General features: G+C 41.7%; 1 protein-coding gene across 1 annotated transcript; it reads right to left on the bottom strand.

The window, feature by feature from the left end:
* Positions 1–26771, bottom strand: MTCH1 (mitochondrial carrier 1). The gene is made up of 12 exons (XM_001379050.4): positions 26380–26771; positions 21908–21992; positions 14173–14279; positions 13072–13149; positions 11226–11283; positions 9037–9088; positions 6848–6907; positions 5499–5592; positions 4099–4146; positions 3897–3964; positions 3185–3260; positions 1–907 (listed from the first exon to the last, which is right to left on the bottom strand). The coding sequence occupies exons 1-12, from the start codon at positions 26692–26694 to the stop codon at positions 836–838; spliced, it is 1113 nt and encodes a 370-aa protein (XP_001379087.2). The 5' UTR covers positions 26695–26771; the 3' UTR covers positions 1–835.
* Positions 26772–27800: the final 1029 nt, after the last annotated feature.

Genomic DNA, 27800 nt, shown 5'->3' on the forward strand with positions numbered 1-27800 from the left:
TTTCTTTTTCAAAAACATTTACTGTGTCCACATTAAGAAAGCCTGGACATAGAATGGAAAGAGCCCTCACCCAAGAGAACTTTTGGGTTCAAGTCTCACATCTGTCACTTTCTAACATGTGATCTTAGACAAGACAACTTTGCTGAGCCTCAGTTTCTTGTCTTTGAAAATCAGAATAAAAAAACGCCCACCTTAGGGCTACTGAGAGTCAAACAAAATAATATATGTAAAGTGTTTTGGTAACTAGAACCCATGACACAAGCTTTATTAATCAACAGAGCTAAGTTATAGAAGAATACTTTTAAAATGGGAAAATGTCCCTTTAATTTTTAAAGGCTATATAAATGCAAGCTATTGCTTTTATTATTATTATTATTTATGCCATTTGCAAAACCAAGCAGAGTAGAGTTTTGCTCATCTATTCTCTGCCTGAATTTTGGCCAACAGGGGGACTCAGCTGCCACTGTGGCTTTGGTGTGATGGAGTAAGCCTCTGTGCCCTTCCTAATAATACTTTTCACTTCTTTTGCAATGCCTCTGGGATGTTTCCCGGAAACTGCTCCCAATAGCTCTTGTCCCACTCTGCCAAGCAGTCTTAGCTCTTCTTAATTCAGAAGCAGGACAGAAGTAAGGCCTTTTTCAGTCTGGACCAAAAGCCCATTCTCCCTTCCCTGACACCCCCTCTGTCTGCACAACTAATAACCATCAGAATGGCAAACATCCCAACCCCCCTGGGTTATACAGTCAATTATCTTACAAGGTAAACCAATGATTAGGCCCTTACTTAGGGCTGGGCGGAGATGACGTGCTTATTATTGTAGTCAAATTATTCTGATTTAATCAACGGAGAAGCTTGATGCTGTTGAGATTCGTCGGAAAAGCAGACTGGATCCTCGGAAAAGCTGACCCTGCAAAAAAAGAATAGTGGGATGAAGCCTTCCTTCCTCTCTCAAGTGAATCCCAGCTTTAGCTTTGGGTCCAGTATTTAAAAAACAGAACAGACACAACCTATCAAAGACCAAAGTTTTAATGTTAGAAAGAACCTCCAACACCATCCAGTCCACTCTTGTCATGAGATGAGAAAACCTAAGCAAGGTCCTGAGCCCAGGTCCAGGGTTTTTTCCACCATATAGCACTATTTCCTCAGCCAAATCCCATACAGATCTGGTAAAGGACAAAGACATTTAGAAACCAGGGAGTCAGACCATAAATGCCAAGAAAGGAGGGTTTATCAAGGTCTAGTTTATGCAGTTATCAACTTATGTATTTTTAAAGAATTTTATGTCGAAGCAGCTAGATGGCACAGTAGAGGACTAGGCCCGGAATCAGGAAGAGTTGAGTTCAAATCTGGCCTCAGACATGTACCAATTGTGTAACTAGACAAGTCACTTAGCCCTGTTCATCTTCAAAAAATTTTAAATCCTGGGGGCAGCTGGGTAGCTCAGTGGATTGAGAGCCAGGCCTAGAGATGGGAGGTCCTAGGTTCAAATCTGACTTCAGCCACTTCCCAGCTGTGTGACCCTGGGCAAGTCACTTGACCCCCATTGCCTAGCCCTTACCACTCTTCTGCCTTGGAGCCAATACACAGTATTGACTCTAAGATGGAAGGTAAGGGTTTAAAAAAAAAATTTTTTTTTTTTAAATCCTATTTGATGGTGCCAACATAGGGCCACAAGACTTTGTAACAGGCTACTGAGAACCAAGATCCCAAAAGGAAAAGAATCCTTTTTAGTCCTAATAGTCCAGTGATTTGGAACCATGTTCCAAAGGAGTTTGTTTCAGAAGTGACCAGTATCACCAGAGAAAATTCATATTCTCCTGATTCACCTGTAGTAGAACTGCCATTGGAGTCTTTTCCTGAAATAACCTACCCTTAGGATAGACTTACTGACTGATCCCCAAGTTATTAGCACTGCTCCTCTTTTATAGTAAGGCACAGAACAGATCCAAGAACAGACCCTAGTCTTGTAGGCTCAGCAATGTATTAGGCCACTCTAAGTAGGTAGATGAGGCAGAGAACATAAAAACACAAGAATGCCCAAATGAATTAGATGAAGGCTTAATCCAGATCAATAGATACGGTGAGACAGGCACTAGAGGATGACTGAAGGACAACATGGATGGACAACTTGAGATCACCATGAAATAAGAATGAGCTCTTATTACAGAAAAGGGACCTGGAAGATATTTCTTTCCTTAACACAAATAATGGCATCAGACAAGCCTCAGAACTACAACACAGCCCCTAATGAAATAATTCATCTAGGACCTAGAGGCCTAGGGAAGGAAGAGATTCCCAACAAAAGAGGAGGTGGGGAGGGGGAATAGGTATCTTTTTCACATAATTCCTTTGTGAACATAGGGATTCCTAAGTGTGGAACACTATAAAACTTAGTTATCAATAAAATCTTATTTTTTTTAAATAACAACAACAAAATACATCCTCCCAAGTTGTTATCTGTCATTTTCCTCAATAACCCATCAGGTTATTTTATTATCTACCATTCACCTTATTTCTATCATTCACAAACTTATATAGGCCTTGACTTTTTAAATTGCCCTTTATTATTATTATTATTATTTTAAACATTTTCTTTGGGTATCCATTTCTAAAACACTGAATTAAACTCATTTCACAAACAAGTTAGTTTTTCTATATTGAAGCCTCTAACTTAAGTCTATTCTTGCAGGAAAAGAACTTGATAATAACAAAATATATCAATAAAACATTTAAAAAGAGAACTAGTACAGCTAGGTAGCACAGCAGATAGAGCACCGGGCCCAGAGTTGAGAGGACCTGGTTCAAATTTGGCCTCAGATGCCTCTTAACTGTGAATCCCTTGGAAAGTCACTTAACCTGGTTTAACCTACTTTTGCTCTTTTAGATCTATTAGGAAGACAAAAAGTGTGTGTGTGTGTGTGTGTGTGTGTGTGTGTGTGTGTGTGTGTGTGTGTGTGTGTGTGTGTGTGGTCTTGGGTTCAAATGTGGTCTCAGATACTTCCTAGCTATATGACCCTGGGCAAATCATTTAACCTCCATTGCCTAGTCCTTCCCACTCTTCTACCTTGGAACCAATCAATACACAGTATTGATTCTAAGATGAAAGGTAAGGGCTAAAAAATAAACAAATAAAAATAATAAGACAGAACCAGGGAGGTCATTCTCTCCAACCATCTCCATTTACCTGCATGCTCAGATATCTCCAACAGTGAATCCAGGACTTGAACACAGGGGAATAGGGAGGGAGGCCTGCCAGCAACCTGCCCAGGAGTAAGACCAAAGAACGATAAGATTAGAACCAACAGTAGGTAAAAGGAGGAGGATTGGCATGGTCTGAATAAAGGATAAATTGATGAGAATAACTTGAGAGAGGAGTTCTATATGTCATGAAACAGGTCAATCAAACAGGGTATCAGTGATCCAAGAATATTTCTGCCAGCTTCCTGGCCCGGGTGGGGATCCTTATCTACAGTGAGGGTGGGAAGGGACAAAGTAGGAAAGTCATGGGGCCAACTGGAGCTGGCTTTAACAAGGTGACAGGGATGGAAGTGGCCTTTTGATATAGAAAGTCAGAAAAGGAGGGGGAAGCTAGGTAGCTCAGTAGATTGAGAATCAATCCTAGAGATGGGAGATCCTGGTTCAAATCTGGCCTCAGACACTTCCTGGTTGGGGGACCCTGGGCAAGTCCCTTAACCCCCATTGCCTCACCCTTACTGCTTTTCTGCCTTGGAGCAAGTATATAGTGTTGATTCTAAGATGAAATGTAAGGGTGTAAACTTTAAAAAAAAAGTCAGAGAAGGAGAACTCCCCAAATTCTCTCTACCAGAACCTCCCAAGTTGGCTCTCAAAACCCAAATCCAAAGAAATGTGAATCAGAACCCTTCACACACACATACCCACAGTTGTTCACAGCCATGAGGTCACCAACCAAGAGGAAAGGGTAGGTCAGCATGCTGACTGCAATCTGAAACCCAGAGAAGCCGACACTGATATAAACCGTACTGACAACTCTGTCTCGCCACCCACCACATCCTAATCCCCATAAAGAGTGGGATGCCAACAATATTCTGGACAACAGAACTGGCTGCATATACATACCCCCATTACAAACTTGGTGTAACTCCGAACTGCAAGTGCTTGGCTGAACTGAAGGGAAAGGAAAAAAGGAGAAAGTCAGATTTACTAGCGGTATTTGGTGTCCATCTGTCCTGACCCTGTCCTGCTTAAACTGTGGCACTCTTTCCTTTCAGGAAATTCCCCAGAAGCAGTTCTAGCCAGTCCTCATTAGTAATCCTTAAATGTCAAATTTCCTCTTTTGGTAGACTCATTCTCAGGGCCTTAAAAATTGGCTTCCTTTGGGCAGCTAGGTGGCTCAGTGGATAGAGACCCAGGCCTGGAGTTGAGAGGTCCTAGATTCAAATCTGGTCTCAAACACGTCCTAGTTGTGTGACCTTGGGCAAGTCACTTAACTCATTTGCCTAGTCCTTACCACTCCTCTGCCTTAGAATTGATACTGAGACAGGGGGCAGCTGGGTGGCTCAGTGGATTGAGAGTCATGTCTAGAGACGGGAGGTCCTGGGTTCAAATCTGGCCTTAGACACTTCCCAGACTGTGTGACCCTGGGCAAGTCACTTGACCCCCATTGCCTAGCCCTTACCACTCTTCTGCCTTGGAGCCAATACACAGTATAGACTCTAAGATGAAAGGTAAGGGTTAAAAAAAAAAAGAATTGATACTTAAACAGAAGGTAGAGGTTTAAAAAAAAAATTGGCCTCCTTTACCTTATGTTAGGTCCAAGGCAAGGTATAAAGAGAGAAGTACTGAATGAATTTAGCATAATAAAATTCTTAAATGGATATTAGGTTAAACCTGCTAGGACTTATGGAGGCAGAGTAAAGGAATAAACGGCCAAGATAAGTGTGTCAATATGTCAAACAACATTAGGCACACCACGTTCTAAACAGATTTTTCTGAAAGACATTTAGACATAGAATACCACATTAGTTTAAGGAGAGCACAAGAAGTCTACATGTTCTTTAAACATCAGGTTTTGAATTAATGATGGAAAACTTTTTTAAAACTACAACAATCAGAGAATCATTAAATCTCAGAGCTGGTAAGTTATCTTAAAAGGCCCTCTGATCCAGGCTTCTCTCTTAAGACAAGGTACTCTCCAATGGCAGCCTAGATGCAGAAGAGTTCATCCTTTCTGTAAAAATAGATGTTTCAGGATTTCTCTTCAAGAAGTTAAGAGAAACCTAAATGAAAAAGCAAGCAAAATGTATGTGCTTGGCTTAAGTTAAAAAGCTTCTCCCAAGCCTTGCATTTATTTATAAAATCCAGACTCATGGAAGCTTTGTCTGGAATCTCTGATCCCTAAGAAATAGATCTCTATTTCTGAAATGTTTTCTTTATACATAAAGATAGATGAATCCTTGTGCTACTTGTCTAGGAATCTGAATTCCAGCCATCCCTCAATCCCCAACAGAGTGACTCACACTGTCATCCACCAGGTAGACATTAATGAAGTGAGCCAGAAGGTTACAGCCCCATAAGAAGACCACATCTCCCAGGAGGTGGGGGATCAAGCCTCTGAAAACAAAGTGCAGAAACAGTTACATTCTCAGTTCAAGTTGGGAGCCCCGACATGGAATGTGGGAGCATGTTAATTATGACAAGGAAGGCCCAGAGGGCAGGGAAGGTGAAAGAATGTCTGGATTCCAGCAGTAGGATGCAGTGAAAGAGAACAAAACCTCTGGAGTCCTTTTGATGAACTGTGTGACTTTGGGCAAGTGAGAGCTAAAGGTTACTTTTGAGGGAAAACCCTCTCTGGCTCAGTTTCCTTCTCCAAGGTCCCTTCCAAGTCTAGAGACTGTTCCATAAAGGACTTGGGAACAGGAACAAGGGGCCAGGCCACATACTGTTATCTGCTATGTCCACTGTTTTCCTATTTGTAGAGGAATGCTCATTCCTGTCCCGAGGTTACAAATTAGCACACATCATCAGTTTCCTTTAAACCACTCAGGATGTGATTTTCTCAAAACTGAGATTTTTCACATTCCTAAGACTGTACTGACCTGAACAGTCTCTTATTAGCAATTTGACTAAAATATTTGTCATGTGAAATGTATGTTTTTTCGAATCACATAAAACACGTTCCACAAACCTCTCCCCACCCCCTCCTCCAGGATGTTCTACCCTTCATATCGTACAAATCTCAAAAATGCCCCATCAGGAGGGTTGAATTTTAACCAATGCTCTTCAAGATGAACTCATGGAGCAAACAATTTCTCTGTGGGAAATCTATCTGCAACTGGCCCCCAGGCACAGGACTCTTAAGGTGTGACAGTGACAGATACTAGAGAGGCATTTGCATGAAGTGTTACAAAATAAGCAGCATACCAAATACAAGTCTAGGAAAAAACCAGAGGGCTTTTGGTGGCCCTGATACCAGGTAGACTGGACACACCCACTGCTGACCTCCCTGCTGGGGCCTGTTATGCAATAAAGCCAAATCCTGCTTTGGGGCCCTATTCAGAATTTATGGCATCTAAGCATTCAATAACACAATGGTATTTCCAAGATGAAATAACCAAATGAAGCACTCTGTGCAGATGTGGAGACAGAGGACACAGAGAATATCACAAACAACCCCGAGAACCTAGGCTCTGAGACACAGCCCAGGCTCCATCATGGTGCTCCTGGATCAATCACTTAGCCCCCTCTGAACCCCATCTATGAAATAAAGGGGACACTTCTAGTTCTGACAACTGGCCTCCATGGCCTCAAAGGTCAATCAATGAGACAGAAGGGAGAAGGAGAATGAGAAGAATTAAAACTCACGTACACAAAGAAGCCTAGCAGTCCTTCTTCTTTGAAAATCTTCCCAATGGAACTCAATACACCGCTGCAGAGAAGACAAAGTTATGCATAAGAGAGAGACGTGTACTCTCTTGTTTGCGACACCGCATGCTCACAGCCATTGACCTGTCAGTGAGGTGGGCAGAGGACTAGTCTCAGTTACCAGCAAGCCCTCCAAGTAGAGAATAATACAGACTTAGCTTCTTTATTTGGGAAAACTCTCAATGTTCACAGGAACTGGGGGTAAGGGATGGTGAAAATCTCTCAGGAGATGGGAAAGAGGTCATTGTCACAAGTTTGTGGGGCCTGAATTTCAGAGACTTTTCTCCCAGCTCTGGCAGCCACTAGGAAATGGGCCTCTGCCCCCTCTGCTTTATCTTATGTTTTTCTATAGCTAAACAAACTTTCAGAGGAGGAGACAGCAGGTCAAACAGTGGCACTGGAAGGGACAAAAGCAACTGGGGGATAGAGTAGGAAGGACACTGGTTCTGAAGTCAGAGGCCTAGGCTTTGAATCCCAACTGTTTTATTTAATACCTCTGTGACTTTGGGAAAGCCATTTAACCTCACCTTTTTTATTTGTAAAATGAAGGGGTTAAAATATAGGGAATTACTAAACCCTATGATCCTATTTGCATGGAAAGGACCTTCCCAGGAGACTCAGAAACCACATAATGAGAGTTGGGCAATCACAGCAGGAAAGTATACACAAAATCTTGGTCCTGGAAGACTGGGGAGAGAGACTAGAGGTTTGGCTAAGCCTCCTGCTGCCTCTAAGGCCTTGAAGCACAAGCAGGTCCTTCCAAGTGGGAGAAGCAGCTGTGGTCTCTAGGAAGAACAGCAGGCCACAGCAGGGAGGGAGGACTTGGGCTTCTGACACTCAGCCTTCACAACCAGGCTTGTGCCTGACATGGAGCAGGGTGGTGGCTGTGACAGCATCACAGGCATAAAGGCAAAGGAGACACAACAGCAACTTCTGAGACCTAAAGCTATGAACTATCAACTGTCCTGACCTGAGTGGAGCATATTCAAAGCCTAGCTGGGACTGGGCAACCTAGGAAAGAGAAAGACAGTGGGAGTCAAATCCCTTGAAATACTGTGCCATTAGGTGTACCGCCCCTTCTTTCCTCCACAAGATACCCTCCCACCCAGCAGGCCTCCCTGCCCTTTCCAAACAGGGATCTGACAAGGCATATTGAAAATATTGGCCAGATCTTTTCCTCCTGTTCTCTCCCATCACTTCCCCTTATTGGTCAAGGACACTAGGCCCAGGTTCCTGGTGGCTATCCCAAGACACCATGTCGTGGCATGCTTAAACATCATGCTGTCCTGAAAGAGCAGCCTGAGTCCAGCACATACGATTTAGGGGAAAAGGAAAGTATTGAGGACAAAGAGTACTAGGGAAGTTTTCTGCATCACTGTAAGGAGTTTCTTCAGAATAGGGGATGCATAATCACTACTAAACATGAGGGCAGAAACTATGTCTTTGTATTACTCATATCATGCATGGTGCCTTGCCCATAGTACATATTCAGTAAATGTCTACTGAATAAACTAATGAATGAACAAATGAACCCAGAACACCTAGTAATCATGATACTACAGGCTGATGGGGAAAGCCAAGTTACTAAGTATTGTCAGAAAACTTTAAGACAGCTGGAAAAAAGTGTGAGTAAACTTGAGGGGATGTAGTTAAGACTGACCATAGAGTCACACTGGAACTGATGTTGTCTTGGGGAGTTGGGTCCACTCTAGAGCTCAGGGAATTACAGACCAAATGGACCTCATACTAGAACAGACTATTAGGATTCAAAGATATAAGAAGACTATTTGTCCTCTCTAGCCCTAAACAGTCCTGGAAAGGCTGGTCTAAGGTTAGACTAAAGGCTAGTCCCCAGGTCTAAACTTCAGGCAGCCCTGACTGGGAGACTGAGCAGCCTGGAGCCACCTGAGTTCTCATATGACTAGAAGAGCTCTAAGCTCTTCTAAGAGCAGTATGGCTTTCAGGTTAAAGCAAGAAGTAGGCTGAGTTCTTGCAGACTAGCTTATCTGGGCAATGGATGGAGATCTTGGGAGACCTTAGGTAAGATGGTAAAGAGGCTAGACCTCGACATTCCCACTGAAGAGCTAAACAGCAAACAGAAGTTTGCATCAAAGGATACTCAGAATCACCCACCTGTATTTGACCTCCCGCCCCACGAACTGGACCATACAGCGCATCGAGATGACTAAAGGAGGAAAACAGAACTAAATACAAGTAGTCAGGTATACCAATATCCATACTCACCAATGTCCTTGGCCTCAGGATATCTAATTTGAAAACTGGTATGCATTACACAGAGGGAAGAATAGAGAAGATATCTGAGGTACAGTTTCAAGACCAGGAGCAGACAATGTGGATTTGAAGCCTGCACCTGCACTTGCTAGCTGGATAATTTGGGGCAAGTCCCTTCTCTGGGTCTTAGTTTCCTTTTCTAAAAAATTATATGATAGGTTTAGTGAATCTCAAAGACTACTCCTCACTCTCAGTTCTGTGAATTCTATGTGGGACAGAGGGGTGTGCGTAAATATATCCAATTCCCAACACACACCCTATCTTCTAATCAAACTGGACTTGTAGTTACTGCTTTTTCTGAACATGGCACATCCCACCTCTGCAAACTTCAGCTTGTGCTGTTCCTTTGCAAGGCACGTCATCCTTGATCTTTACCATTTTAAGCTCTACAGGCTCAAACTCTGATGTCAGTCAGTGGGTTAGTTGTCAGATCAGATAAACGGAGGATTCTAGTTCAAATCCTAGCTTTGCTACTTACTTATCCCTGTGTAGCACTGGGCATCTCATTTGGGAGCAGAGTAAGTGATCTCTCCTTACCTCATAGGTGAAACCCACTCAATAATTTTTATAATATATTAATATTTTATATTAAAAAGTAATAACAAAGGTGAAACTCCTTACATCACAGGCCAAGATCTCTGTGAGTTAGGATAGACTATCAGGGGGTGGCCAGGACTCTCGGAAAGCTTTTCTAGCTCAATCTAGTATGAATCGGGTAGAAAAGATACATAGGAACAACCTGAAAACTGCTTTAAAAGTAGAATTCAAGCAATATCAAAGGGTGACCAAAAGTAACAACCAACTGGTTATCGCAAACCACTGGAGAAAATATTGGACAGACTTGGAAATCAAGAGCCTAACAACACAGGGAAGTTTCTGGTAGGAAGCAAGGGCTAGAGCAGGCAAACATTCTTTTAGCTTATACTACAGAAAAAGTTGACAAGAGGGAGGAGATAAAGGAACTAGTTAAAGATATGTCAAAATGCTAAAGGAATTTTTTTGTTTTCGTTACTTGGCATTTCTCTTTCTCCAGTAGTATTTTATTAATTGCATGCTGATGGGAATTTATCATCAAGTAGAAAAAAATAATACTGTGATACTTTCTGAAAGGGAAGGGACATATGTGACAAAATACCTCTTTACACATAACCCATTCTCTGCTCAGATTGGCTTTTTTTCAGTTCTGAACATTCTCCAAAGTTTTTCCATTCGTGTACTTTAGTTTATGCTTTTCCTTTGCCTGGAATGTCCCATGTGTTACTGTTGTCATGTCACCTGCTGTGTGGGCCCCTCCTCGCCCTCGTCCAAATTCTTTTGTCAGTGTGCTCATTCCAATCAGACTAGAGGACCCAAATTCATACCCTCATATTACTTATTATTGTGTGAGATGGGTAAATTCCTTAATCTCACTAAGACTCAAATTTGTCCTCTGAAAGGAGGTTGGATTAGTTGATATCTAAGGTCCCTTTGCACCTCTAAATCACATGATCCAAAAAACAGAAATAGCAGAGATGAGATTCCTAGACACCTTTACTTTCTCTGAGCAGGAAAAATTATAACTACCCTATGATAAATACTTTGCTTTTTGTTCTAAAAATGCAGTGTCAAGGGCATTACAAGTCATACCAGGAAGTTTCAGGTAACTAACCACCTGGGAACATAAGTTTTTGAACCTTCCATTACCCCTAGTTGACAGACCAAAGAAGAGCCCTTGCTTGTGAATCCTACTTATTTATAGGACTTGGACCAAAGGAGAACAATTTTAGATTTGATTTCTTTCTTTCTTTTCTTTTCTTTTTTAGACGTTACCTTCCATCTTAGAATCAAAACTGTATATTGTTTCCAAGGCAGAAGTGAGGTAAGGACTAACAATGGAAGTTAAGTGACTTGCCTAGGGTCACACAGCTGGGAAGTGTCTGAGGCCAGACTTGAACCCAGGACCTCCCATCTCTAAGCCTGGCTCTCAATCCACTAAGCCACTTAGCTGCCCCCCTAGATTTGATTTTGACTGTTCTTTCCCCCAGACTCACCATGTAGGGGATGAGAGAGCACCCTGGACACACACTGCATCACCATCTCATGGGAAGTCTGGGGAAAAAAGTAGAGTTAGGAGCCAATCTTGGCCATAGAACTCTATTTAGCTTTTATGTAGAAAATAACCAAGATCTAGCAGTAAACAGGATGACAGTTCAGATCAGATACCCTATAAGAAGAACCCTTACTCTGTACCACATCAAATTTCTTCAATCCAGAATGCTGGGATTTGCAACACTGGCTTAAACAGCTGAGAGAATTCAAAGATTAAAAGAGGTGAGTCTCAGAATCATTTACTTATCACTTAAGTCAACAAATATTCAGCATCTAAACTGTGCTAGGCATTGTGGGAGATTTTGAAATGAACAGTATGGTCTGTGAGACAGTAAGTCCTATAGTTTAGAAGATGGAGATAGCACTTTGAGCCAGAGTAACTGGGAAAGGCTTCTGTCTCAGGAAAAAGAAAGGAAGGATCTGAGCTAGGTCCTGATTGGCTTTTGTTCTCTCCTTGTAACTTCATTAACTTCACCATTCTTGGTGTCCTGAACCGTTTTCTAAAGGGAGGGAAACATCTACATGTTTCTTTTTCTTACACACACACACACACACACACACACACACACACACACACACACACCCCTTTACCTTCTGTTCTTTGAATCAATACTAAGTATCAGTTCTAAGGCAGTAGAGCAATAAGGGCTAGACAATTGGAGTTAAGTGACTTGCCCTAGGTCACACATTTAGGAAATATATGAGGTCACATTTGAACCCAGGACCTTCTGTTTCCAGGCTTAGCTCTATCCACTGAGCAACCCTCATTTCCTTCTTCACCTCCAACTTCTCCAATAGATATCTGCTCAATTCCTGTTCCATTCTGCCTACTTCTTCCTGTAAGCACTCTCCTAAATCATGAAAGCTTATACTACTCATGACCTATGGCAGTTCCTATGAAATCTTACCATCCCCAGGAAACCTTCTCTAACTGAAAGACAAGACCTTAAATTCCTCTATCTCATCTTATCCAAGCAATATTTGGAGCTCATCAGTTTGCTTTTCTTTCATTTTTCCATAATATATACCAGCTCTTTAGTTCATTACTAATGTTTCTCACTCATCAAGTCCATCCCTGAATGGTCATTCTTAGATCCTCAGTTTCCAACATATGGGGAATGTATCCAATGCACACAGTGAAGTAGAACATTATATGTGTAGATAAATATGTTATAATGTTGCTAGTTAAACAGATCTCCAGCTCTCAGAAAAAACTGGGGGAGAGCAGCAACAAAGTGGCATTGGGTCTAGACTCAGGAAGTTTCATCTTTATGAGTTTAAATCCAGCCTCAAAAACTTGCTAGCTGTATGACCCTGGGCAAGTCACTTAAACCCAGTTGCCTACCAAAAACAAACAAACAAACAAACAAAAAAGACAAACACCCAATAAACCAAGATGAGTTGAAAAGCCACCAAATAAGTTTTCTCATCCCTTCTGGACAGCCTCGAGCAAATATTTTATTCAGGCAGGACATGGGAGTGATCACTGTTCACTACTACTCACCCTTCTTTCCTTTCTCTACCCACCACCAGATGATGATCAACCCCAGCTCAAAGCTGTGGGTGCCAACTCTCCCCTGGCCCAATTTAATTAAAAAAAAAAAAAACTTCACCTTTTGTCTTAGAATCAATACTGTATAAAAGCAAAAGAGAAATAAAGGTTAGACAATAGAATTATGTGACTTGCCCAGGGTCACACAACTAGGAAGTATCTGAGGCCAGATCTGAACCCAGGACCTCCTATTTCTGAGCCCCACCTGCCTCTCCAAATTAAGTACGGATACTCACCTCTTTCACTACTTTCCTCAGTGATGTCTTCACATCATCCTTGTTAGACACATGTTCTATCTCCTCCAAAGGGAAGGCCTGAGTAGAGAATGAACAGGGAGGAAAGGATCTCCTAAATGCAAGTGGACATTGCCCCTAAGTGTAACTGTTAGACAGTCACAGAGAAGTAGCCCAGATGAAAAAGACCCCAGGGAGCCCTTCAGCAGACTCTACCCCTTGCTCAATTTTTCTTCTAAAGTACCCATCTGATGAGTCTAAGGTGACTCTCTCAGAAGTGGTCTACTCTTAAAGTTATCTGGACAAACAAAGCACTCACTTTGCTTTCTTGGATCTATAGTAATTGTTTGTGGTGGGCTAGGAAAAACCCAAATATTATAAACTATGTCTTACATTGGTCTAACTAGGCAGGACAGTGTACAGAAAAATGAATGCATCTGGAATCAGTAGGTTCAAATTCAGGCTTTGTAATTTACTAAATATAGACAAGACCTTTCATTATATTTTTTTAAGCCCTTAACTTCCATCTTAGAATCAAAACTATATATTGGTTCCAAGGCAGAAGAGCAGTAAGGGCTAGACAGTGGGGGTTAAGTGACTTACCCAGGGTCATACAGCTAGGAAGTGTCTGAGGTCAGATATGAACCCAGGACCTCCCATCCCTAGACCTGGTGCTTAATACACTGAGCCACCCAGCTGCCCCTTAGGTGAGAGATCTTTTAGGCAAGTTATTGAACCTTTTTAGGCTCTGGTTTCCTCATTTACACAATAAGAGGGTTGGGAGAGAAGGCCTCCAAGGTATCTGCTAGTTCTAAATCTATTATTCTAGGGAATAGTCACTCTTTGTCTCAGTTACTTGGCTGAAAGAAATAAAGAAACAAATTATGATTTTTTTCAGAAGGGTCTATAGCTAGAGAAGAGAATCTGTACCAGGACAAAGCCTTCCAAAGTCAGGAAGTGATGGTCAAATGGTTTTAACCAAATGTACAGAACAGAGTAGAGCACTTTAGAATAGAGCAAGGAACATTCTGTTTCTAAAGTGAAGTTATCAATCTAGGCCCACAGAGATTAGCTGTGTGGCATGATGTGTAGACATGATCTCACCTTTTTCACACTGCCCCGGGACAGAGTGGAGAGAGCACTAGACATAAGCCTTGGACTCAGGCCTCGGAACAGTCCCCTCTTTCCATCCACTTGCACAATGTGCCTAGCTGTACAAAAGCAGAGAAGACATATTTCATTCCCATCCCATTTCACAATTAATTTCCATCTCTAGCCACCACAACTTAAATTTTATCAAATCACTATCCCCTTGGTCTAACAGTAATGTGTATTTCAAACATGATTTAAAAGAGACTAGGTACCAATTTGTTTTAATCATCTTTTCTTCTGGTATAGTAGAAAGAGCACTGCTCCTAGTGTCAGAAAGACTTGAGGTCCATGTTTTGGCTCTGACACCTGCTACCTGGGTCCTAAGAAGTCACATCCTCTCTCTGAGATTCAGTTTCTTCATCTGCAAAATGAGGATAATAATTGCATTGTGTACCTCACAGGACTGTTGAAATAAAATGTATATTTGTAAGCACAAAAGCACTACACATGAATTATTATTTCTGGGCCTTTTTTCTTACTTTAAAAAAAAAAGGCATCATGGGGGCAGCTAGGTGGCTCAGTAGATGGAGAGCCAGGCCTAGAGACAGGAGGTCCTGGGTTCATATCTGGCTTCAGACTTCCTAGCTGTGTGACCCTTGGCAAGTCACTTAATCCCCACTGCCTAGCCTTTACTGCTCTTCTGCCTTAGAATCAACACACTGTATTAATTCTAAGACAGAAGGTAAGGGTTAAAAAAAAAAAAGTTTAAGGAGCAGCTGGGTGGCTCAGTGGACTGAGCCAGGCCTAGAGATTGGAGGTCCTGGGTTCAAATTTGGCCTCAGCCACTTCTCAGCTGTGTGACCCTGGACAAGTCACTTGACCCCCATTGCCTAGCTCTTACCACTCTTCTGCCTTGGAACCAATACACAGTATTGACTCCAAGACAGAAGGTAAGGGCTTTAAAAAAATGTTTAAACATTTTCCTAAGTTCAACTTTAAAATAAATCTCTACAAGTTTCAATTGAAGTGTTTTAGTTAGGTAATTCAAACTGTAAATAAGAAAACTATTCTACTCTGCAAAACCTTGAGGAAAAAAACAAATTTTTTCAAAAGGCATTCTGGGTAGTGCTTGGGGCCTGCCAAGTGGCCTGGGAGATGTCTAACTGGCTCCTGCATTGGCTTACAATCGGGGCTTTAAAGGAGAGAGGGCCCAGTCTCTGAATGCTAGTAAATATCCTGTTTTCAAAAACATGTAAGCAATTCATGAAGATAAAACCTATCAGTATAGAAGAGGTAGGTTCTTTGGTTGTCTAGCTGCTCCGGAAGGGTCTTCCTAAATCATCACTATTTTGCTTGATCAAGTCTTCTGTCATTTTAAAACCATTAAAGTCTTCTGAAAATCTGAAAATCCTCTTACTTCCAGTCCAGTACCTATTTCCCCTCTGTCTAGATGCTCAGTTCTCTACAGACATCTGGTGGCTGTGAACATACATTGCAGGAATGAAGGAAGAAAATGTAGAACTTTCCCACCCCAATTTGACCCACCTACGGAAAGACTGGATACTTTTTTCTTTTTTAACCTTTACCTTCTGTCCCAGTAACAACTCTAAGACAGAAGGGCATAGGGGTAGGCAAACAGGTTTAAGTGACTTGCCCAGGGTCACACAGCTAGGAAGTGTCTGAGGCCAGATATTTGGTTGTGAGTTTTTTTTGACATTTGATACAAACTCTTTTCTTTTCCAAAGATGTGTGCCCTTTCCCCACACCCTTCCCCTACAAATGAGGTCCCTCTTGTGAAGGCTTTGCATCCCCAAATCCCCTATTATCTATAAACTCATTGCTCTACCCCTACACTGGTCTCCTAGCCCTGTCACTCCTGACCACACCATCCAACCCTGCTGCAATTGGGATGGTTTGCAAAATCCCCAGTTGGCTCCAGCTCTGTCACCATCTGAGGTTAGGACTGTCCCAGAAAGGTAAGCCATGGCCCCACCCACCTGTCCAGCCTACAAACCTCACAAATAGCCAAGACCACAAGAAGCCTACGTCTCTAGTATGGGCTCAAGCTTCAGAGAGTCCTCTCTGAGTTTGAGTCCAGAGACCTCTCCCCAACTGCAGTCCTAATCCACTCACTTCTCACTGGATTCTCTCTGTTCATGCCCTGTGAGGCCAGATATCTGAAACCCCATCCTCCTGATTTTAGGCCTGGTGCTCTATCCACTAAGCCACCTAGCTGCCCCTGGGGACTTTCTCTGTAAAAACAACCAGTATGTTTGTTTCAGGTAGATACTTTTGATACTTAGAAATTAAGACAAAGGAGGAAAAGAAGTAAGGATAGGAGGAAAGGGGGCATCAGAAAATGGTTGAAGTTATAACCCTGGGCTTGGAATCTAGACCTTGGTTCAAATTTTAACTCAAAACAATGCTGCTTCTCTGAGTCTTAGATTCTTTATCTGTAAAATGGGGATTGTCCTCAATTTATCTACTTCCCATGGCTGTGGTATAGAAGTGCTTTGTAAACCTTCCATGTGGGGTGAGGGTTATCTGCTTACTTTTATCTGTGTCTCTTGTGCTAGATCCTGGACAGAGTAAATGCTTAATAAATATTCTAATTATCTCTAGCCATAAACCTAGGAAGGTAATCTGGATCTAGATTATTTAAATCTTAAATATTAAAGTTTAACCTTCTTCATTTGTTACAAGAGGGTATTTCAGGAGGACAAGGGTATTTGGGGAGACAATCAGTTGTCTCTCCAGGAATGACTGGGTGTAAAGAACAAAAGATGTCAAAGAGACTAAAAAAACAGCAACAAAAAACAAAAACACAACAAAAACCCTGTAATGTAGTAGATTTTACTAGCTTCAAGTGTTGACATAAGGAGGAAAAATGTTGGTCCTACCAGCTTGCTAGTCCCTTAGACCTGGTGTCAAACAAATAAAAACTGATTCCATTGGGTCATGTATTGACTCAGAAAACCACAAACCAAATATTATCTCTGTTGTTAAACACATTTTTTTGTTAAGCTTTTCACCATTATTTCTTTTTTTAAACCTTTACCTTCTATCTTAGAATTAATACTGTGTATTGGTTCCAAAGCAGAAGAGCAGTAAGGGCTAGGCAATGGGGGTTAAGTGGTTTGTCCAGGGTCACATAATTAGGAAGTATCTGAGGCCATAGTTGAACGCCACACCTCCTGTCCCTTATACCTGATTCTCAATCCGCTGAACCATGTAGCTGCATCCCATTACATTTTAATCTGGTTCAGGAGCACCCCTGCGCCAGGAAGCTTCAAGTCTGATACCTATGCCTTAGGAATATACATTTTGGCATAGTAAAGACAGTCAGCTATCATAAAAACTCACTGGGTAACCCTGGGAAAACCACCTAATCTTTCTCTGTGATCCTTAAGTTCCCTCTCTATGAAAAAAGGGATAAGAAAAAAAGGATAAGATATTTCTTCTCATCTCAAAGAGCTGGGGTGAGGGCATATGATCAGTGACAGCTTGTTTATCTGAAGGAAAAGAGCAGAAATCCAAGGGAGTATCTGTTAGACTATTATGGCTAGAGCTCCTCAAAGATACCTCAAAACTTGACACAAGTCAAGTAAGCCCAAAATTCCCCATTCTCTATTAGACTGGTCTCCGAAGAAAGGGAGTTAACCCCATAAAAGACAAATTCTTCAAATAAGCAAATATGAGACAACGTTCTTGCCCAATTCAGAGCATGGTAATAGCCTTTCTTGATCTGATAAGCTGCTGTGTTTAGGAGTCTGATCACTCCCTGGTTAAGCCAACACCAATGGATACTCAGGAGCCAACTCCTATTGGCACCTTTCTGGTCCCTAGAAGTTTCTTCAGTGGGAAAGGGGAAAGTGGGTTGGAGCAGAAGATAGTAATGAGGGGATTCTGGGAAGGCTGGATACACAAGAGTCCAGGAAGGAGGAGAGAAAAGGGTTAGAAGGGAAATGTGGGAGTGGAGTAAAGAAATGGAGGCACCAAAATATACTGGGACTAGGATTATGCAAGAGAAACCAAAGCTATGTTTATGCATTAGAGTTATTACTGAAGTTGGCAGTAGTTAGGGCATGCAAGGCCATATAGTACTGGTTTTCCATAGTGACTTGAGTGTCTATGATACATCACAAATACAAAAGACTGAATATAGCTCTGCTACAACCTAAGATGAGTCATTTAATTTCTCCAGGCCTCAGTTTTTTTCTTTAATACAAAGGGGATGAAATTCATGATCTTTAAGAGCATCCCTCCCATCTCTAACATTATGATTTTTTTCCTCCTAAAACCCTTATGTTCTGTCTTAGAATCAATATTAAGAATCAGTTCCAAGGCAGAAGAGCATTAAGGGCTAAGCAATTGAGGTTAGCTGAGTTGCTCAGGGCCACAGAGCTATGAAATATCTGAGGCCAGATTTGAACTTCAGACCTCCTGTCTCCACCTAGCTTACCCTCTATGATTTTTCCTAAGAATTTTTCCTGGCAATGGATTTAATGTGGCTGCTTGTGACATTTCTCAAGGCATTCTTTCCATTATTTAGAACCATAGGAGGTTAGGCAAAGAGTGCTAGACTTGGAGCTAGAAATTTGAATTTAAATCTCAGTTTAGACATTTACTAGTTCCCGTTTAAGGTAAGCTTTAATTCTAAGCTTTCATTTCTCCAATTTTAAAATAGAGATAAAAACATTCTCATTCTCTACCTCACAAGGTTACCACAATGAAAATGCTTTGTAAAATTTAAGAGATTTAACTATTTTTACTATTCTTTACATCACATTATCTGGGAACTCCCCAGATTATCCAAAGCACTCTCTAGGACCTAGATTGTCATTAAAAAGAAAACAATGATGACAGAAATTTTAACTCTCTACTCCTAATACCTAAATTCAAGTCTAATATAGATCCCCTTAAGACACTATTTCCATCTGGAAGAGAGGTAGGGGAAATGGGCAAAGGTGTCTTAAAGGGCACTCCTTAGTCTCTTTTCAGAGTTATCAAAAGCTAATAGTAATATGAAAAAAAATTAATTATCCCAGACCTCTGGTGATCAGACATAAAGAAAAACCATCAATATACAAGATTTTCTGTTTTAAGATGTTGATTTCTCTCCTATTGATGATCTCTTTGATATCTCTGATTTCATTTTATCATTTACCTAGTAATGTCTGGACTGGAAAAGGTCTCTTATTTTTGCTCTTTCAATCTTCATTTGAGGGCAAGCAGGCTGGCCCCTTTAAATAAATAAAAACAATGAAGTAACTTCCCCAAAGGAATACTATTTCTGCCAGGCTCTGGTCTCTGCCCCCAATAGTGAGGGGAAGAAAGGGTAGGGAGAAAATTGATCTGTTCTATTTCCCTAGCAGTTAATGTATGAAATGAAAAGAGGTGACAGATGGAGGTCAAGAGATCTAGGGCAAGAAGAGGCAGATGGCCCAAGGTTTTTTTTCTGGTTGTTGTTAATGAAGCTTTCCCCAAAGCCATTCTAAACTAACCCAAAGGGTGAGAGGTAGAGAGTTTCCTGAAAAGAACAGATGATGGCAGGCTGGATTTAAATTTGACTAAGAAATTAGAGAAAAGGAACCATTTTTGGACAAGTTGCATCCACATCTGATATTCTTTGAATGTTGGGAAATAAAGATGATTGACTACCAGAAAGAAAGAACGAGGGAGAAAAATAATGAGAATTTTCATCAGAGTAGAAAAGGAAGGAAGGAAGGAAGGAAGCAAGGAAGGAAGGAAGCAAGGAAGCAAGGAAGGATAAATGAATAGAAAGGAAGAAGGAAGAAAAAGGAAGGAAAAAAAGAAGGAAAGATGGAAAAAGTAAGAAGGAAGGAAGAAGAAAGAGATAAAGAGGGAAGGAAGGAAAGAAGGAAGGAAGGAAGGAAAGAAGGAAGGAAAGAAGGAAGGAAGGAAGGAAGGAAGGAAGGAAGGAAGGAAGGAAGGAAGGAAGGAAGGAAGGAAGGAAGGAAGGAAGGAAGGAAGGAAGGAAAAATCATCATAACAAAAACTCAAGTCAGATGAGATCAACTGCCAATTAGCTATCTTCAAAATGTCTCAGTCTACCTTTTGAGTCTATTACCTGTCAGGAGACATAGAGCATGCATCACTTTTGGTATTAGACCCATTCTACAGGTGAATAGGCTGCCACCAAAAAGGTCTCCTTGGGTTACCTTGAGGAAGTCACTTTAACATCTCTCTAGTCTGTAATTGGTCTATGTAGATAGTGTTTTAGAGTAACAAAGCATTATATATGTCATTTCATTTAAGTTTCCTAATGACCCAAGAGGTGGAAAATATATTTTTCTTTTAAATATGAGGAAACTAGGCTTAGAGATATTAAGGGACTGGCCTGAGGTCCTAGCGCTAGTCTAAGATTTAGTTCTCCATAGTTTGGTGTACTTTCTGCACCATCAGGTTCTGAAATCACTAATAAGGAGATGCTACTGAGTGGGTGTAAAACACACTCTTCATGACTCAAGTCAATAGAGTGTATCTCTGAGAGGGTGGGATGAACTGCTTCTAAGGCAAAAGGCACCAACTTCTATACAATGAAGAAGTTCAAAAGATTTTATGATAATTGAACATGACCACTGAAGCGTAGTTAGTATTGAGAGAAACTGAGGGGATTAGGACAGCAGATGGTTAATTGTAGGAATTGAGTGAATCACACTGACTCCACCTTGTGACTCAGTTCTGGAGCTGGCTCAGTTCCCTTTCTATTCAATTATGGGCCTAGTTCAAATTCTGTCCTATGAGAAAACTTTATTCAATTATGAGTATTGGGAGAAAATTTTATTGCATTGCTTAGCTTTGCCCAGCTGGGGAAAAGGACCATCTGTACCTGATGTTTATAGATCCTCAACCAAGGACTTAGGTTACACTGACCAGAAACATAGGGTTAGTTGGTTAGATTGATATAAGGAGTTTTCTTATAATTGTTCATCTCAAGCAACTCATATGTTTGATGTGAAAGCTGGTCCCTTATTGATCAATCAGTTACTGTTTAATATCCCTTTGATTGTTTTCAGATGTTGGGGAGAAATAGGACATCTCTTTTCTTGAATTCAGGGAATTCCACCTGTTCACTCTCCTCCCTTTGGAAAGTCCCTAATCTTTTATCCAATTAGAGACCAGATTATCTAATGTTATATTGCTTCCCTTTAATTAAATGGATTTATTTGATTCTTTTAAATGGATAGAAATCTGTCTCCCTGTATTGGGGGTCTAGCCCTAAGCTGAGGACCAGGCTTGGTCCAGATTTGTTAGGAAACTGGAATGCATTGCTTAATATATTGATATGCTCAGATGATCAAACCTTTGTTTCCTTAGTCATTTCAACTTTTGCTCATTAGAGTACTCACACTCTGTACAGAGTAGTGAGGACTCAAGCTTCTAGTTGCAGGCGTTTCTTGTCTGTACCTGTTTGATCCTCATAAACCGAACAGGGACAGAATAGAATTCTTCCTATGAGGAACTAGATTCAAAGCTGCATTTTCTACCTTTGGCTGACCAAACACTATATCAGTTTCTTGGTCTTTAATAACATTCTCCAAATTCCCTTCTCTACCCCTGGCTCAAGCCTACATACAACTAAATGACTGTACTGTTTGCCTGACCCACTCACTCCATTCAGCCAGCAGTTTGATTTCTCCTCTTTCAGCTCAGTTGAGTATAGTTCAGATCTGATACCTCTTTCCCCAAGCATTTTCCCATGATGGATGTAAAGAACACTCACCATAGGTGAAGAAATTGGGCAAGTAGAAGACTTTCCTCCCCAGCACATTGGTCCCTATAGTGGGAGGCAGTGGTTCATGCCCAACCTTCAGATAAAGAAAACAAGCTTAGACTATTGTGCATGCTCAACCACCTTACCCCAGTCACTATCTCCTGGTATCTCTTTCCCCTTCTAAGCTCTACTCATGGCAAAGACCCTACAAATCTCTCTGCTCTGTCCCTCTGTCTTGTACCCTTCTCCCCCATCCCTTCCATATACCTAGTCCCCCCAAAAGTAATTTCCCCATGTAGTAATTTCACTAGTTACTGACTGAGATCCAAGATAGTCATCATCCTTAGGTCTCAGTTAGCCCTAGGAAACAAATAGACATATACACTAAATGCCAGTTTCTTCATTCCCAATCAATATATTTCTCTTCCCAACATCTCCTAAATTCCAGTTATGCCTACCATCAACCATAACCAAATTCTATTCATGTCCTCTCCTTCATGACTCAAATCCTAGCTCTGAGACCTTAGACAAAGTCATCTTCCTTCTCTAAACATTTTTTCCTACATAAAATGAAGGGTTGGACTTGATTTCTAAGGAGATCCCTTCAAGTTTTGATACTCTATGAGCCAGGCCATCTTCAAATGCAAGTTCTCAAATCATAGCCTTTCACCTGAGAAGTAATCTAGTCTAACCCCAATAAGAATTCCCTCTTTAACACAGTCAGCATATTCAGCCTATACTTGCTGATCTCCAACAAAGGGGAACATACTGTTACCTCCCAACATGGCCCATTCCAAAAAGTTTTTTTAAACCTTACTTTCTGTACCAGAGACAACTCTAGGACAAAAGAACAAGGGCTAGGCAACTGAATTTAAGAGATTTGCCCAGGGTCACAAGCCTGAAGCCATGACCTTCTGTCTCTGGGCTTGGCTCTCAATCCACAGAGCCACTGAGCTGCTAGGGATTTTGTTTTGTTTTTTAAAACCCTTACCTTCTTCTGTTCCAGTGACAATTCTAGGATAGAAAGGTAAGGCTAGGTAATGGAGCTAGGTAAAGTGAGCTAGGAAGTACCTAACGTCAAATTTGAATCCAGGACCTCCCATCTCATGTTCTAGGAATTCTAGCTTCTGTGCTATCAGAAAATTCATTAAGCATGTCCTTACTGAAGTCACTGATTTAAAACGTAAAACAGCACAGAACCAAAGCACAAATACCTGCAGTACTCCAATTGGAAACCTCCTTTCAAGCTACTATAAAACCACTAATGATGAGTTTTTGTGTCTAGCTATTCAGCCAGTTCTCATTCCAACAAGTTTGGTGGCCCACAATCTTCCATTATTTCCCCCCAAGAATAGCATAAAAGCCTTTATCTTTGTTTTGCTAAAATCCAGGTACAGCATTTTCCTAATATAGGTTACTAGATGACTAGTTAACGCAGTCAAGAAGATTAATGTGAGCTTTGAAAGGCCTCTTCTTAATTGAGTCACGCTGGTTGTCAACTTGTAATCTAGAAACCCCGATCTTGAGGACCCCAAGTTTGTAGCAGCAAGGTCTCACACTTGACTTTGTCACATGTCCCAGATTAACAAAAGACTTTAAGGTACTTTAGGTGGAGTTAGCTAATTCAATCAGGTATAAGTACCCTTTTTGTCCCAGTAGTTTCCCCCTTTGTGTCAAAGTCCTTTTCCAAGGTAGCCCAGTCCTTGGCTGGATCTTTCCCTCTTGTGTCCATTATAAAGCATCAGCCTCTTCCAGATAATCCTGTCAAGGACTCCTCCATTTTCTTTGTAGCAATTGTAAAGCCAATCAACTATACTCTCCCATTCTCAGTTCCTCTAAAAAGTATGTTTCCCAAATTCTTTTATTCTTTGGAACTGTCAGTCTCCTGCAGTGGGCATTCCCAGGTGGCCAGGGTAGCCAGTCTTGGGACTCTATATGGGTTTGTGGTACACAACCCTATGTGGAGACCTGTGAGAAATTATGCCGAACCCCTCTCCTTAATTAAAGAGGTGGTTTTTCTGACTATTTAATAGTTCTGTGTTTTTTTCCAGTTTAACATGGTTTACCATCTCACTTCTATTTCATCCTCAATTCTTGATTATAACATATTTGAAACATATCAAATCTGTCACCCCCATTTCCAAATTTCTGCCACTTATTTCTAATTACCCCCACATATCAGTTATTCCAATTTCCAAGTCATATTCATTCTAAATTTACCTTTAAAATTGTTAATTGCTTGTGCCCCTCCCACATATACCATTCCCAAATGTAAATCACTCCCATTCTCAGGCACTGTTTGTCTACCCCAATCTTATTCACCTTCAAAACTGAGGTACCCCATTATACCCAAACACAAAGCTCTTTCATTTCGCAGTTTGGGGGGAATCTTACTCATACCTAGATGTCACTTTCATTTCACAATTCTTCAATCTCAAACCTAAATGTCTTACTGCACTAGCCAACGACCTCAAATTCAAGCTTCTTCAGTTCTCAGTAAGTCAGGAATATTTGTCCCCCCCCCCTCCATTCCATGCATATCCCAAATTTCCCCCTACATTAATCGAACCTAACTACAAGCCCAAATTTGATTTCCATTCCCCAAATAACATCATCCTAAAATCTAAATCACCTCTATCGCTCACCCCGTTCCCCATATCTTTGTACTTCACTCCATGATATACCTAAACTGTCACCTCAGTTTTTTGCTCATATCCATTCCACACACTCCTGAATCTTAATTGTTTCTGGTCCTTTTCCCAGGTACAAAGAACTCTGGATTTGGAGTTAACCAATCAACAAGTTTTTTATAAGATCCTACTCAGTGCTAAGCACTAGGTTTAGGCACTAGGGATATAAGCACAAAGAATGAAAAAAAAAAACCCTACTTGTGAAGTACCTACATTCAAAAAATGGCATTATATATGACAAGGCCATATAAAAGCATATACAGCATAAGTATAAAGTTAAATATAAATATATATAAAAATAGTTAAGATACTACTAGTACTAACTAGTAGTTAGTTTGGAAGGAAGGGCAATAGCAGAAGGATTAGAAAAGGCTTAACAAAGATGGTGCTTAAAGAGCTGCCTCTTTAAGAGAGGGATTCATTTAGGCGTACAGTACCACTTGTGAGAAACAGAGGGAGTGCCAGTTTGTTTAGACCAGAGTCCAAGGCGGAGGAGTAATTTTTCAACGAAGCTGGAAAGATAGGTTGTAGCCAGATTGTGAAGGGCATTAAAAGCTAAACTGAGGCGTTCATATTTTATCCTAGAAGACAAGAGGAAGCTGTCAAAATTGATTAAGAGTAACATAGTCAGATCTGTATTTAAAGAAAATTATTTTTGCTACCTGGTATAGGATAGACACTTGAAGCAGTACTTGTTAAGAGGCTGATTAAAAACAAACAAACAACAAAAAAAAAACCCAACCCAGGCCAGAAGTAAAAAGGGCTTGAAATAAGCTGGTAGCTGTGTGAGAGGAGAGAAAGGATAGGAATTAAGAGATATTTTGAGGGTAGAAATCACAAGATGTGCCAACTGATGGAATATATAGGGTGACAGAGACTCAGGAGTTGAAGATAATTTGCTACTGTGTGACCTTGGGCTGGCCACTAACTTCTCTGAGTCTCGGCTTCCCAGGCTATAAAATGAGGAGGCCCATAATTTCAGTGCTCTCATAAAGAATAAAGCTACTCATCTCCAGAAAGAGAGGTGACTGGATTTAAAGTGTAGAATGGGACAGAAATTTTTGGGAATGGCCAGTATGGGACCTGTTTTGCATGACTGTGTCTATTTGTTATAGTTTTGTCTTTCTTAAATCAGGGAGGTGGAAAAACAAAAACAAAATCCTTGCTGAGAAAATAACATAATTAACTTAAAGTGAGGGGGTTGGAATAGATACCTCCAGGCTCTAAAACTAAAGACCCGGATCTGAATTTCTCCAGCTCCTAGCTCCTTCTACCTTGTCACCTAAGAATTCCAGTGTTATTCCATTATTCCCAAAACCTTACACATGCATCTCACTCCAAAGCCTTCTCTCTCCAGTATCCATCACTAACCACCTCTTCCATCATCACATTTTTTTTTCTCATGGGTCCTTTCCTCCAATTGGATCTCCCCTCCAACCCCCATGGTTCTAATCTACTTAATCCTAATTCACTTCTCACTGGTCTTCCCCACACCCCTAAACTCTCTCCCCACCACTCTTCAGTCTTTTACCCCTTAGCTATTGCACCTCCCCTTCTCCTTTCAGCCATCCCTCAATCCTCTGCTCCCCTTCTTCACCTCCCCCCACCTTCCCTGCAACAGGGGCTCACCTCAAACTTCACCTTCCCCCTAAAACTCCCCCAGTCCTCTACTCTCATCTCTCTCCCCTGTCCTCAAGCTTCCACTCTTCCTGACTCCCTTCACTTTTCCTCTCCCCTCCTTCGTCCACCCCCATCCCCAAGGATTCCTGCCCCCCAGTCCCCCGGGCGCACCTGGATGAGCAGCTTCACGTAGAAGAGCGGGTGGCTCAGCGCCGTCACACCGGCTCCCAATGCCAGAAACAGGGCTTCGGTGGTCACGGAACTATCCCCGGTTCCTAGGGCCGCAGCGGCCGCGGCCTCCACGCCCCGGGACGGGGGCTGGGGCGGCCGTGGAGGCTGTGATCCCCAGCCCCTAGCCCCTGGCGGGGCAGCCTGTTCGGCTCCCGCAGCTCCTAAGCCCGCTCCCACCATCCCCCAAGCGCCGCAGCGAGCCCAAGGCGCAACTTCCGGGTCAGAAGCCCCCATGGGGTCCAGGAGCGAGGTCATTCCCTGTCACGTGACGGGGGAAGGGCGCTTTTCCACACACACCCCCCCTTTCCCTCCACCCTCCCCTTAGTGATTCTTGGTCACTCAGGCTAGAAAAGGGAGAGCGGAGCCAGGGGCCGGGCTGTACCATTCGGGATAGGAAAGGGGAGGAGAAGCTTTTGGCACAGGCTGGCAACGCCTGCCTGGGGCTGGAGAGGGAGGGGGGACAGGAAGATGGCCGCGGGGAAGAGGAGGAGAGCTCCACGAGCTTGGACGCCATGGGGTTTGGTGGTGATTCGGTGATTGTTCTTTCGAGATGCCCCGGAGGGTTTCTCCTGCGGGGCATCAGAGGTTGGCACCTGCCAGCGATTTGGAAGCAGGGGCAGCTCCTTATGGTAGAGTAGGAGGAGTTCGGTAACACATAAGAGCATTAGATCTGCAGGACTCTGGAGAGCTCCTTGCTTACCTGGTACGAGGCAGCTTGCTCCACGGGTTCGATTTTGAGGTCTGTCAGACCCTCAGCAAATTATTTAACGTCTCTGGGCCTCAGTTTCTTTTTCTGTAAAATGAAGTAATTGGACTACATGGTCTCTTTCAGCTCGAAATCTATGAACTTAATGAAAGGACTTGGGTTCAGTCTCTGAGGCTTACTACCTCTGTGATTTTGGTTGAGGCAAATTGTCACTTAACCTCTTTAAGTCTGTTTCTCTTTAAGTCAAGTGGACTTAAATGACCTCTGAAGTCCCCCCCTCCCCCTTTTAACTCTTACCTTCCTTCTTGGAATCAATACTGTAAGTTGGTATGAACTTTAAATTACTCCACCCTACTTAGACCTTACTTTATGGGAAGATAAAGTTGTAAACTCCTGATTGAACCATGAAGGTACTTAGTTCTTACCTTATAGTGAAGCTAGAACTTTAAGCTAAGTCTATTTTTAGATCTTAATACAAAAAGGTGTTAAGTAACTATAAAGGTTAAATAAATCACAAAAAGGTCAAGTAATTAACAAAAGGTGAACTTAACAATGAAGTGTTAAGTAACTCTAAAGATATAATCTAATCAAAGAAGATACTAAAGAATGGGCATTTAGAGGAGGGGACACAAGGGTGAAAGGTCTATATATTTGA

Source organism: Monodelphis domestica, chromosome 2, assembly GCF_027887165.1.
Source record: "Monodelphis domestica isolate mMonDom1 chromosome 2, mMonDom1.pri, whole genome shotgun sequence".
NCBI classification, from domain to species: Eukaryota; Metazoa; Chordata; class Mammalia; order Didelphimorphia; family Didelphidae; genus Monodelphis; species Monodelphis domestica.